At 43.7% G+C, this 13793-nt stretch overlaps 1 protein-coding gene across 3 annotated transcripts in view; it reads left to right on the forward strand.

Annotated features, from left to right (window-relative positions):
- akt3a (v-akt murine thymoma viral oncogene homolog 3a) overlaps positions 1-13793 on the forward strand; it is a 493259-nt gene that overhangs the window by 162348 nt on the left and 317118 nt on the right. For all 3 annotated transcript variants that reach the window (XM_070889219.1, XM_070889220.1, XM_070889221.1), the window contains exon 3: positions 4388-4513. In XM_070889219.1, the coding sequence (XP_070745320.1) occupies positions 4388-4513 (126 nt within the window). The remainder of the gene's footprint in view (positions 1-4387; positions 4514-13793) is intronic.

A 13793-nucleotide genomic window follows, 5' to 3' on the forward strand; every position in this document is an offset into this window, starting at 1 on the left:
AGTACCTTGACATTTCTTTGCGTGGCTGGTATGCGGAAGCGCACATGCGGTATTTGAAATCTTGTGTGTGGCCTGCGCGCTTCAAGAAGGCTGCAACCACTACCTTCTCGAGGGCAATTGGGAATGGGCAGCGATGCCCACACCCCGTGAATGAATAAAAATAAAAGTGGTGTCCAATACAATGTGGCTATTTGAGAATCCAGATGTGGAGAATTACATTTCTGATTAAATAAAAATGAGTAATAGACACCATCGTTGGGCATGTGATCTCAGTACTCACATTCGCATGGCGTATGGATATGTACTTTAACATGCGTTTATTGGTAAAATGTTAAAATGAAAAGCAGAATGTGCAAATGTTTTTCGATCATTGTGTGTGGACTACTTTTTTGGTTACTGCTTACTAGTTAGCCGAGTAACATTGGTGAAAATGGCAGATTTCAGCACCATTGAAACACCAACAATATTGTCTGAAGAAACATAGAAACATAGAAAATAGGTGCAGGAGTAGGCCACATTTATCCACATTATACGGCACCTGCCATGCATTTGCCCACTCATCTAACCTGTCCAAGTCACCCTGCAGCCTCTTAGCAACCTTCTCACAGTTCACACTGCCACCCAGCTTAGTTTCATCTGTAAACTTGGAGATATTACATTCAATTCCTTCATCAAAATCATTGATGTATATTGTAAATAGCTGGGGTCCCAGCACTGAACCTTGCGGTACCCCACTAGTCACTACCTACCATTCTACTCTTTGATTCCTGTCTGCCAACCAGTTCTCTATCCACGTCAGTACATTACCCCCAATACCATGTGCCTTAATTTTGCATACTAATCTCTTGTGTGGGACCTTGTCAAAAGCCGTTTGAAAGTCCAAATACATCACATCCACTGGTTCTCCCTTGTCCACTCTACTAGTTACAGCCTCAAAAAATTCTAGAAGAATTGTCAAGCATGATTTCCCTTTCATAAATCCATGCTGACTTGAACCGATCCTGTCACTGCTTTGCAAATGCGCTGCTATTACATCTTTAATAATTGATTCCAACATTTTCCTCACTACCGACGTCAGGCTAACCGGTCTATAATTCTCTGTTTTCTCTCTCCCTCCACTTTTTAAAAAGTGGGGTTACATTAGCTACCCTCTAATCCATAGGAACTGATCCAGAGTGTATAGAATGTTGGAAAATGACCACCTAAGCATCCACTATTTCTAGGACTATTTCCTTAAGTACTCTGGGATGCAGACTATCAGATCCTGGGGATTTATCGGCCTTCAATCCCATCAATTTCCCTAACAACAATTTCCTGACTAATAAGGATTTCTTTCAGTTCCTCCTTCTTGCTAGACCCTTGGTCCCCTAGTATTTCTGGAAGGTTATTTGTGTCTTCCTTAGTGAAGACAGAACCAAGGTATTTGTTCAGTTGGTCTGCCATTTCTTTGTTCCCCATTATAAATTCACCTGATTCTGACTGCAAGGGACCTACATTTGTCTTCACCAATCTTTTTCTCTTCACATATCTATAGAAGCTTTTGCAGTCAGTTTTTATGTTCCCTGCAAGTTTACTCTCATACTCTCTTTTCCCCCTCCTAATTAAACCCTTTGTCCTTCTCTGCTGAATTCTAAATTTCTCCCAGTCCTCAGGTTTGCTGCTTTTTCTGGCTAATTTATATGCCTCTTCCTTGGATTTAACACTATCCCTAATTTTCCCTTGTTAGCCACGGTTGAGCCACCTTCCCCATTTTATTTTTACGCCAGACAGGGATGTACAATTGTTGAAGTTCATCCATGTGATCCTTAAATGTCTGCCATTGTCTATCCACTGTCAACCCTTTAAGTATCATTCGCCAGTCTATCCTAGCCAATTCACATCTCATACCATCGAAGTTACCTTTCTTTAAGATCAGGATCCTAGTCTCTGAATTAACTGTGTCACTCTCCATCTTAATGAAGAGTTCTACCATATTATCATCACTCTTCCCGAAGGGGCCTCGCACAACAAGATTGCTAATTAATCCTCTCTCATTACACAACACCCAATCTAGGATGGTCAGCTCTCTAGTTGGTTCCTCGACATAATGGTCTAGAAAACCATCCGTTATACACTCCAGGAAATGCTCCTCCACCGTATTGCTACCAGTTTGATTTGCCCAATCTATATGTAAATTAAAGTCACCCATGATACTGCTGTACCTTTATTGCATGCATCCCTAATTTCCTGTTTGATGCCATCCCCAACCTCACTACTACTGTTTGGTGGTCTGTACACAACTCCCACTAGCATTTTCTGCTCTTTGGTGTTCCGCAGCTCTACCCATACAGATTCCACATCATCCAAGCTAATGTTACTCTTGCGTTAATCTCCTCTTTAACCAGCAATGCTACACCACCTCCTTTTCCTTTCTGTCTATCCTTCCTGAATATTGAATACCCTGGATGTTGAGTTCCCAGCCATGGTCACCCTGGAGCCATGCCTCCGTAATCCCAATTACATCATATCCATTAACAGCTATCTGCGCAGTTAATACATCCAGCTTATTATGAATGCTCCTCGCATTGAGACACAGAGCCTTCAGGCTTGTTTTTTTAAAGCTCTTTGTCCTTTTAGAATTATGTTGTAATGTGGCCCTTTTTGATTTCTGCCTTTAATTTCTCTGCCCTCCACTTTTCCTTATCACCTTTCTACCTTTTGCTTCTGCCCCCATTTTACTTCCCTCTGTCTCCCTGCATAGATTCCCATCCCCCTGCCATATTAGTTTAAACCCTCCCCAACAGCACTAACAAACACTCCCCCTAGGACATTGGTTCCAGTCCTAGCCAGGTGCAGACCGTCCGGTTTGTACTGTCCCACCTCCCCCAGAACCGGTTCCAATGTCCCAGGAATTTGAACCCCTCCCTCTTGCACCATTCCTCAAGCCATGTATTCATCTTAACTATCCTGCTATTTCTACTCTGACTAGCACGTGGCACTGATAGCAATCCTGAAATTACTACCTTTGAGGTCCTACTTTTAAATTTTAACTCCTAGCTCCCTAAATTCAGCTTGTCGGACCTTATCCCGTTTTTCGTTGGTACCTATATACACCACGACAACTGGCTGTTCACCCTCCCCCTCCAGAATGCCCTGCAGCCACTCCGAAACATCCTTGACCCTTGCTCAACCAATAATCGCTCCAAGCCAGCAGAAAAAAGCAAGCTCAACCAATAACGAGCAGTTCCAACAAGGCGTGTCGTGTCGTGTCAAAGGGCAAGTAACATCTAACCTCCTTCTGGATAGAGAGGTTTAGTGCGTCTCGTTATACGAGTCAACATTTTCAGCAATCACTCTGATAAAGTCAGAGTACTGCTTGTAAGTGCTGGACAAAAACCCAGAAACCGCATTAATATAAGATGTGCTGTTCCTGATAAATTCCATTCCAAGCTTTGGTTAAAGTTAAATGGTGGTAGATGTTAAATAAATATACACGTGAAGTACAATTACCTGTCTGTGAGTAAGGCATTTTCTACTAAAATGAGTGCATGTGACTGAAATGGTGTTGCCATAGCCAGCGATTTCAATTGGGCAACACTGATATAGAACATTAAAACAGAGAATGCTAGTAATCTCAGCGGGTTAGGCAGCATCTGTGGAGAGAAAAACAGTTAATGTTTCGGGTCGACGTTAAATCTGATGCTGCCTGACCCGCTGAGATTCCAGCATCTGCAGTATTTTGTTTTTGTACTGATACAGAACATGCAGGTTTTGACCTAGACTGCTTTCTAATGAACTTAATTTATAAATGCAAACCGGTATAACTCAGTACTAGACTATCCATTATTTTCCTCCAATTTTTTTCTCTCTTCAATGTAGCAATTTTTACTATTCTTCATGTGTGAATTGGCAGAGTGCTGGCAAACAAGTAGATAGTGGGGGGAGGTGCACATGACGACCAAGTCCAGTTCTGTCTTCACCTGCTATGCACTTTTCAGTAGTGCCACTGAATTGTGATCGAGAGTGGGACCTGGCTATTTCGAGTCCAGGCCAATTGTGAGGCTTCCATTGGCCGAAATCAGCAAACTTGGGACGTATCGGAAATTGAACCTTCTTCAGTACCACAGCATTTATCTACTGAGATTGTAAGGAGTCCCGATAAGTTACCTCTTTATAGCATTTTGAATATGTGCTGCAAAGGTTTACTCGTTGGAACCTCTCAGTTTTTAGTAATAAAGTCCAGCTTTGACCAACTGTGGTTCACTTCCTTTTAATAACATTTCTATTTCGGAGAAAGGCTATATCTTTTTGTAAAATTTATTTATGGAATGGGAAATAGGATGTAATCTATTTGAGATACTTGATTTAGAAAAGTTGCTGAGTATCTTTTACTTTTTTTTCCTGGTAGGGGAATATATCAAAAACTGGAGACCAAGGTACTTTCTATTGAAGACAGATGGATCCTTCATAGGATACAAGGAGAAGCCTCAAGATGCAGATCTACCATACCCATTAAATAATTTCTCAGTGGCAAGTAAGTCTTTGCACAATTGTATTTCGTTTTACAGATGTGTGTGTAATATTACCTCAGAATGTGATATAAAAAAAACAATCAAATACACGGAGTTCTTGTGTTTTAACAAATCCCTTAATTTGCATTAAATTAATAGGTTTGTTATATTCAAATTTCTGAAGGTGCTTTTACTGGACAGAGCATTCCACTATGCACCGACCTACAGGGCAAGTCTAGAGGGAGAATATTTTTGTTCAAAGGTCTCCTTTAAGAAATGTGTGGTGTTCTCTTTATTTGATAATAGAATTGATCTTTTCAAAAAAATTGTAAGTTAGGCTACCATTTTCCTTTACAGTAATATGAAAAAAATTACTACCCCCTTGAATTTCTTTGCCGTTAGCTTTGTACATAGGTTGCTGCAGATCACCCCTTGCCCCTGTTCCAATGCCACAACATTCTTTTAGCATATCCCCATCCCAGCCCTCACCAAACTGGTCTTGTGTGAAACTCACTTACTGCTTACTTGATCTCCTTTGACTCTGCTCAGAGCTACTCAGCTATCTCTTATTAGCCCAGTGCCCTTCCTTCAGGCACTGTTTCTTTCCAACCCTATTCCACCTTTCAAAACTGTTGTGGAGCAGGCCGTATGACCTACCTCTGCTCCTATTATGTTTTTATGTAATCACCTATGCTTTTTTAAATATATATTTATTTATTTGTAAAGAGGTTCCCCATGCCCCCTCTGTGCTCTTCAATTACCACCCCATCTTCAACTTCACCTTTCTGTCCAAGGTACTGAAACATGTATCCACTATTCCCTGTTTGAATCCCTCCTTTTGTCTTCCTGCTCAATCAAGTCACTAATAACATTCTTTAAACTGTGACCATGGTGCTGTTAACTCTCTTTAATCTCTCTGGAATTTGACGAGGATAACTACACCATCTTCCTCCAGAGTCTCCTCCTTGATTCTTCATGGTACAGTCCTCACGTGGTTCTTTTCTTCGCTACCTTGCTGTAGCTACCACACATCCTGAAGTGCCTGCTCCTCCAATATGCATACCTCTGGTGTGCTCCAAGATCATTTTGTTATGTCAGTCATATTTCTAATCTGCACACTGCCACTTAGCAACATGATCGGGAAACATGGGGTGAAAATTTGAGTGTTTGCTGATGATACTCGGCTTCACCTTGCCTCCAATTATCCTGGATTCCAGTTTTTTATTTTATTCATTCACTGGATGTGGGCGTCGCTGGCAAGGCCAGCATTTATTGCCCATCCCCAATTGCCCTTGAGAAGGTGGTGGTGGTGAGCCGCTGCCTTGAACTGCTGCAGTCCGTGTGGTGAAGATGCTCCCACAGTGCTGGTAGGTAGAGTTCCAGGATTATGACCCAGTGATGAAAGAACAGCAATATATTTCCAAGTCAGGATGGTGTGTGACTTGGAGGAGAACTTGGAGGTGGTGGTGTACTCATGCACCTGATGCCCTTGTCCTTCTAGGTGGTAGAAATCACAGGTTTGGGAGGTGCTGTTGAAGAAGACTTGGCGAGTTGCTGCAATGCATCTTGTAGATGGTACACAGTGCAGCCATGTTGCGCCCATTGTAGAGGGAGTGAATGTTTAAGATGGTGAATGGGGTGCCTATCAAGAGGGCTGCATTTCTCTGAAAAGTGTTGAACTTTTGAGTTGTAGGAGCTGCACTCAATGAGTCAAGTGGAGAGTATTCCATCACACTCCTGAGTTGTGCCTTTATGGATGGTAGAAATACTTTGGGGGGTCAGGAGGTGAGTCACTCACCGCAGAATTCCCAACTTCTGACCTGCTCTCGTAACCACAGTATTTAGCTGGTTGGTCCAGTTGCATTTCTGGTCAATGGTGACCTCCAGGATGTTGATGGTGGGGGAATTCGACACTAATGCCATTGAATGTCAAGCAGAGGTGGCTACCATCTCTCTTGTTGGAGATCATTACTTGGCATTTGTGTGGCATGAATATTACTTGCCACTTATCAGCCCGAGTCTGGATGTTGTGTAGGTCTTGCTGCACGCAGGTATGGACGACTCCATTATCTGAGGAATACCATGCGATCATCATTGAACATCCCCACTTCTGACCTTATGATGGAGGGAAGATTGTTGATGAAGCAGCTGAAGATGGTTGGGCCTCGGATAATGCCCTGAGGAACTTGTGCAACAATATTCTGGTGCTGAGCTGATTGGCCTCCTGACCTCCAACAACCACAACCATCTTTCTTTGTGCTCAGTATGATTCCAGCAGTGGAGAGTTTTCCCGCTGATCCCCATTGACTTTTAGGGCACATAGGTGCCACACTTGGTCAAATGCTGCTTTGATGTCAAGGGCTAGTGCTTCGCCTGAAATTCAGCTCTTTTGTCCATGTTTGGACCAAGTCTGTAATGAAGTCTAGAGCCGAGTGGTCCTGGCGGAACCCAGCTGAGCATTGTTGAGCAGGTTATTGGTGAGAATTTTCCATTTGGAAGATGCTGTCGACAATGTTGTCATCACCTTGCTTCCATTGAGGATGGGGATGTTCATGAAGCCACCTTCTCCCCCTGTTAATTGTTTATTTGTCCACCACCATTCAAAACTGAATGTGGCAGGTCTGCAGAGCTTTCATCTGATCCGTTGGTTGTGGTTTCGCTTAGGTCTGTTCAAAGCTTGCTGTTTAGCATGCATGTAGTCGTGATTGTAACTTTACCAGGTTGGCACTTCATTTTCAGGTACGCCTGATGCTGCTCCTTCTTCTGCACTCCTCATTGAACCAAGGTTGGTCGTCTGGCTTGATGGTAATGGTAGAGTGAGGGATATGCTGGATCATGAGATCTTAGATTGCGGTGGAATACAGTTCTGCTGCAGCTGATGGCCCACAGCGCCTCATTGATGCCCAGTTTTGAGTTGCTGGATCTGTTCTGAAACTATCCCATTTAGCATGGTGGTAGTTTAACGCAACACGATGGAGCATGTGCTCAGTGTGAAGATGGGACTTCGTCTCCACAAGGATAGTGGGATGGTCACTCCTACTAATACTGTCATGGAGAGATGCATCTGCAGCAGATAGATTGGTGAGGGTGAGGCCAAATAGATTTTCCCTCCAGCTTCTTCGCTCACCACCTGCTACAAGTCAAGTCTGGCAGCTATGTCCTTCAGGACTCGCCCAGCTTGATCAGTAGTGGTGCTACCGAGCCACTCTTGGTGATGAACATTGAAGTCCCCCAGCCGGAGTACATTATGTGCCCTTGCTGCCCTCACTGCTTTCTTCCAAGTGGTGATCAACATGTTGCTGTGTTGTCGGAGTGTATTTCTTACTTCATCATCTATGAGTTAGAACTTTCTGCAGCTCAGTGTTAGCAAAGCCAAAGCCATCCTATTTATACCCACTAGAAACTCTACACTTTACCATTCACTTTTTCAACCATACCCTCACTACCACCTTTGATGCCATAGTACCTATTAAAATAATTACTCTCCCCCACCCTGGTCGTTTCCTCTCGTACAGCCCTCATCTTCGCTTCCTCAAGTCAAAAGGGCGCAGACTTGAATGGATGTGGCGGACAACTGATTTAACCATTCACCGCCAGATCTGGCTGGAACACATAACACTATTGGTTCCTACTCTTGTCTACTCCAGGATCATTCTGGATTGCAAAAATAACCCCCGGCTACAATTCTGTACTGCTAACTGTCTACTTAAACCCCTTTCCCCTGTCTCCACCACACTGACCTCCAACAAGTGTGAGGAGCTCATGGACTTCTTTGTCTCAAAGATTGAGACCATCCAATCAGCTGCCTCTGTGAGTCCCCTTCCTTCACCTAGCCCACAGGGCCAAACTTCATCTGACGCTCCCACCTACCCTAGCCCTTAACTCACATCTTTGATCTTCGCTCTTGATCCCTTCAAGCTCATCTTGTCCATGAGACCCACTTCCTGCTCCTTTGACCCTATTCCCACTAAACTGCTGACCACCCAACTTCCTTTTCTGGCTCCCATGTTAGCCGACATTGTTAACGGTTCTCTCCTCAGGCACTGTTCCCCTCTCCTTCAAATCTGCCGTCATCACCCCTCTCCTCAAAAAAGCAAACTCTGGACCCCACTTGCTTGCCAGGTATCGCCCCATCTCCAACCTCCCTTTCCTGTCCAAAGTACTTGAACGTGTTGTCGCCTCCCAATTCCATGAATTCAATGTTTGAATACCTTCAATCTGGTTTTCGCTCCTGCCACAATACCGAAACTGTTCTCATCAAAGTCATAAATGACATCCTTTGTGACTGTGACAAAAGTAAACTATCCCTCCTCGTCCTTCTGACATGTCTGCAGGCTTGACCAAGTTGACCACTCCATCCTCCTCCAACGCCTCTCCACCAATGGTCCAGCTAGGTGGGATTGCACTCGCCTGTCTCCATTCTTATCTATCTAATCATAGCCAGAAAATCTCCTGCAATGGCTTCTCTTCCCACTCCCGCATCGTTACCTCTGGTGTCCCCCAAAGATCTGTCCTTGGTCCCCTCTTATTTCTCATCTATATGCTGCCCCTTGGCGATATCATCCGAAAACACGGAGTCAGTTTCCACATGTACGCTGACGACACCCAACTCTAACTCCACCACTTCTCTCGACCCCTGCTTGGTATCTAAATTGTCAGATTGCTAGTCTGACATCCAGTACTGGATGAGCAGACATTTTCTCCAATTAAATACTGGGAAGACTAAAGCCATTATCTTTGGTCCCCACCACAAACTGCGTTCCCGAACCACTGACTCCATCCCTCTCCCTAGCATCAATCTGAGGGTGAACAAGACTGTTCGCAACCTAGGTGTCATATTTGACCCTGAAATGAGTTTCCAGCCACTTGCGGCATAACTAAAACCACCTTTTTCCACCTCCGTAACATTGCCTGCCTCTGCCCCTGCCTCAGCTCTTCCTGAAACCCTCATTCATGCCTTTGTTACCTCTAGACTTGACTACTCCAACTCACTCTTAGCCGGCCTCCCATACTCCACACTACGTAAACGTGAGGTCATCCAAAACTCAGCAGCCCGTGCACTAACCCGCACCAAGTCAAGATCATCCATCACCTCTGTGCTTTCTGACCTACATTGGCTTCCAGTTAAACAACGCCTTGATTTCAAAATTCTCATTCTTGTTTACAAATCACTCCATGGCCTTGCCCCTCCCTATCTCTGTAATCTTTTTCAGCCTCACAACCCACAAGATGTCTACACTCCTCAAATTCTGGCCTCTTGAACATCCCTCTTTATAACTGCTCAACCATTGGTGGATGTGCCTTCAGCTGCCTGGGACCTAAGCTCTGGAACTCCCTCCCTAAACCTCTTTGCCTCTCTATCTCTCCTCCTTTAAGACTCTCCTTAAAACCTACCTCTTTAAACAAACTTTTGGTCATCTGTCTTAATTTCTCCTTTTGTGGCTCGGTGTCAAATTTATGTTTGTCTTGTAACACTGTTGTGAAGCGCCTTGGGACATTTTACTAAGTTAAAGACTGCTCAGGCTCAATTTGACAGTGCATAACCTTGGTGTCTGACTTATTTCTGAGCTGTACATTGAACCTCACAAACAGTTCACCAACAAGACTTTAAACTTTTCACTTCCGTCTCTATTCCCTTCCTTATCCCAATGCTATTGGCGTGGAAGCAAGTCATCCTCGTTTCGAAGGACTGCCTATGATGCTACAGGATAAGTGATTTATGTCTTTGTCACTTCCAGACTTGATATTTCCAGTGCCCTCCTTGGACTCCCAAGCTCCATCCTCCAGAAACAACATCCAGGATTCTGTTGCCCACATCACTTCCTGCATAAAGTACAGCTGTTTACTGACTTCAATTGGCTTTTTGCCCATCAGCTCATCGACTTCCTACCTTTAAAAGCTTCCTTAAACCTACCTGTTTGGCCACATTATATAATTTTGCCTCGTACGCCTGCTTGGATCAGACCTGAAACTCTGAAACACGCAGAGATGTTTTGTTACGTTAAAGACGCTGTATAAATGTGAGTTGACTGTGTTTTGATAAATCTACAGATATATAGGATAAGTAAAGCATGATGCTGGTTCTTCTGGCATATGTATTTAAAGCAGTTAACGTCACTATTTGGCTAAATATGTAGGAGTAATCCCAAAGATTTGAAATATTGGTATGTGTTTTTGTCTCTTGAGACCTATGTGAATTGTATAGTTGTGTTCCTGATGTTTTCTTGGACTGCATTGGTTTATTTGTGGAGGACAATTTAACATCCATGCAATGTGTGTTGTGTTTACGTAGTCATTGTGCAAGCTTTTGTTGAGATGCTTTAGTGATTTAGTTTAGGAAATATAACGCACAAATAACAGACCCTGATATCTGTAATTGAAGTGAAAATGCCTTGGGTCAGTAACAGACCATAACCATAAACTACCACATCGCAAATTTTATCATTGGTACTTTCTTGTATTTTTTTTAAGAAAGAAACATAATGTCCTCCTAGTTAAGCATAAAGGTACACCAAAATCTACCACATTGATGTGCATGTAGTCTTCCCTTGCAGAAAAGTCACAAAACAATGGGAATCTGGGGAAAAATAAAAAATATCTGCAACTATATAAGAACATAAGAAATAGGAGCAGGAGTAGGCCATTTGGCCCCTCGAGCCTGCTTCGCCATTTAATGAGCTGATCTGATCTGATCATGGACTCGGCTCCACTTCCCTGCCCGCTCCCCATAACCTTTTATTCCCTTATCGCTCAAAAATCTGTCTTATCTCTGCCTTAAATATATTCAATGACCCAGCCTCCACAGCTCTCTGTTTATGTTTACAGTTTTAAACATAATTTGAATTGCAATTGTGTACTTGAAACATTATAATGAGCAATATTTTCCTTGACTGCTTTCAGCATAGAAAATAAAATACAGTACTGCTGTTCAATTTTGTTAGTGGAAGAAAATTCTGTTGGACTATGCTGTTCTGGTATTAGGATACTTTCTTACCAGAAAAGAGAAGCAAACTGTGTATGTTGGTTTTATTCATCACTGGTGCTTGAAAATCTAGAACCCTCACCTGACAAAAATAATCTCTTCCATTTATGTTATTACAGATGAAGCATTTTTTTTTAAATCCCCAAATAATGGAGTTCAATTTGTCCAGAATCTACTAATGGATTTGAAGCAGTCCAGGATTCTGTATGTGATCTATTGGTTTCAGTTTGATTGCCCATCCAAAGCCATTTGTAATATTTATTTTGCAACATGTTTTTAATTATTTGTTTACAACCAGATCCACAATTTACATTTAATTATCCTTCCTCGCATTATGACAAAGGTCAGCCCATTACTGGTGAGCATAAAATGACCAGGAAAAGCATGCATCCTGAGAGTATATTTATATAGCGAAGCATTTAGCCTTCAATTTACTTATCCATTGCTGTATAAAATCCTGTATCATGCAGCCCTTTAACTTGGGATCATATGTATATGCCAGTTGGAATTTTATCTTGGATAATATCCTTCATTTTGGTATTACAAATGTATGTAGCTTCCTGCCATCTGCTATATTTACCAGCATTACTGTAAATTGCTGTTTTTCATTGCACAAGCGAATGGAAATGGTGGAGGCTTCATTTTCATTCTCCTTTGTGTTTCTAGGCATATCATACCACATTAGGAAGTTTGGCTACAATTCTACCAGCTTTGTTTTATAATCTGGCAAAAGCTGATGTACGGTGTGATGAGGTAAAACTGATGTGCCTCATTAAATGGTACATCCATCTTCGGCTCACCTTGTTCTCGATTGTCTTCCAATGGTGGCATGGAGAGGGTGGGCAGCAAGCCAGAGAAATGTAGAGTGCGAACGAAGAGCTGCAAAAGGTTTCCTAGACAGATTGGAGTGAGTGTAGGTAAATGTTCTTGAAATCAATTTACTGGTATTAGTCGTGCTTGGTGAAAACAAAAGTGATGAATGTGAGGGACTTTGTGTCAACAAGGATTTGACTGCAGGATTCTAGATTCGTTGAAGCTCTGAAGGATGGAGATGGAGAAGACTGCCAAGGAAAGCATTTAATAAATCTATGCTTAAGATTATGAATACACTAAGGGCCGAATTTTTGTGAGATTTGTGACCGGGTTTTCGCCGCGATTTGACCCTCTGTGGTGAAAACCTGGTCGCAAAGCCCGGGTGGGATCCTCAGGTACCTGTTTGCGGCGGCGCTTCCAAGTACCGGCGGGGAGAGGTGCGCTGATGTGCAATGACTCCGATTGTGTTTGCGATCGAGTTTTGTCACTCTTCCAACCCATACGCCGCGCCCAGAATAGCGAGGGGTCAAACCTGTCGGTTATCATCATCATCATAGGCAGTCCCTCGGAATCGAGGAAGACTTGCTTCCACTCTAAAAATTAGTCCTTCGGTAGCTGAACAGTCCAATACGAGAACCACAGTCCCTGTCACAGGTGGGACAGATAGTCGTTGAGGGAAAGGGTGGGTGGGACAGGTTTGCCGCACGCTCTTTCCGCTGCCTGCGATTGATTTCTGCATGCTCTCGGCGATGAGACTCGAGGTGCTCAGAGCCCTCCCCGATGCGCTTCCTCCACTTGGGATGGTCTTTGGCCAGGGACTCCCAGGTGTCAGTGGGGATGTTGCACTTTATCAGGGAGGCTTTAAGGGTGTCCTTGTAACGTTTCCTCTGCCCACCTTTGGCTCATTTGCAGTGAAGGAGTTCCGAGTAGAGCGCTTACTTTGGGAGTCTCATGTTTTGCACGGGAAAAATGTGACCTGCCCAGTGGAGCTGATCAAGTGTGGTCAGTGCTTCAATGCTGGGGATGTTGGTCTAGTCGAGGATGCTAACTTTAGTGCGTCTGTCCTCCCAGGGGATTTGTAGGATCTTGCGGAGACATCGTTGGTGGTATTTCTCCAGTGACTTGAGGTTTCTACTGTACATGGTCCATGTCTCTGAGCCATACAGGAGGGCGGTTATTACTACCGCCCTGTAGACCATGAGCTTGGTGGCAGATTTGAGGGCCTGGTCTTCAAACACTCTTTTCCTCAGGCGACCGAAGGCTGCACTGACACACTGGAGGCGGTATTGAATCTCGTCGTCAATGTCTGCTCTTGTTGATAAGAGGCTCCCGAGCTATGGGAAATGATCCACGTTGTCCAGGGCCGAACCGTGGATTTTGATGACTGGGCGGCAGTGCTGCGCGGCGGGGACAGGTTGGTGGAGGACCTTTGTCTTACAGATGTTTAGCGTAAGGCCCATGCTTTCGTACGCCTCAATAAATACGCTGACTATGACTTGGAGTTCGGC

Source organism: Pristiophorus japonicus, chromosome 9, assembly GCF_044704955.1.
Source record: "Pristiophorus japonicus isolate sPriJap1 chromosome 9, sPriJap1.hap1, whole genome shotgun sequence".
Lineage (NCBI taxonomy): Eukaryota > Metazoa > Chordata > Chondrichthyes > Pristiophoridae > Pristiophorus > Pristiophorus japonicus.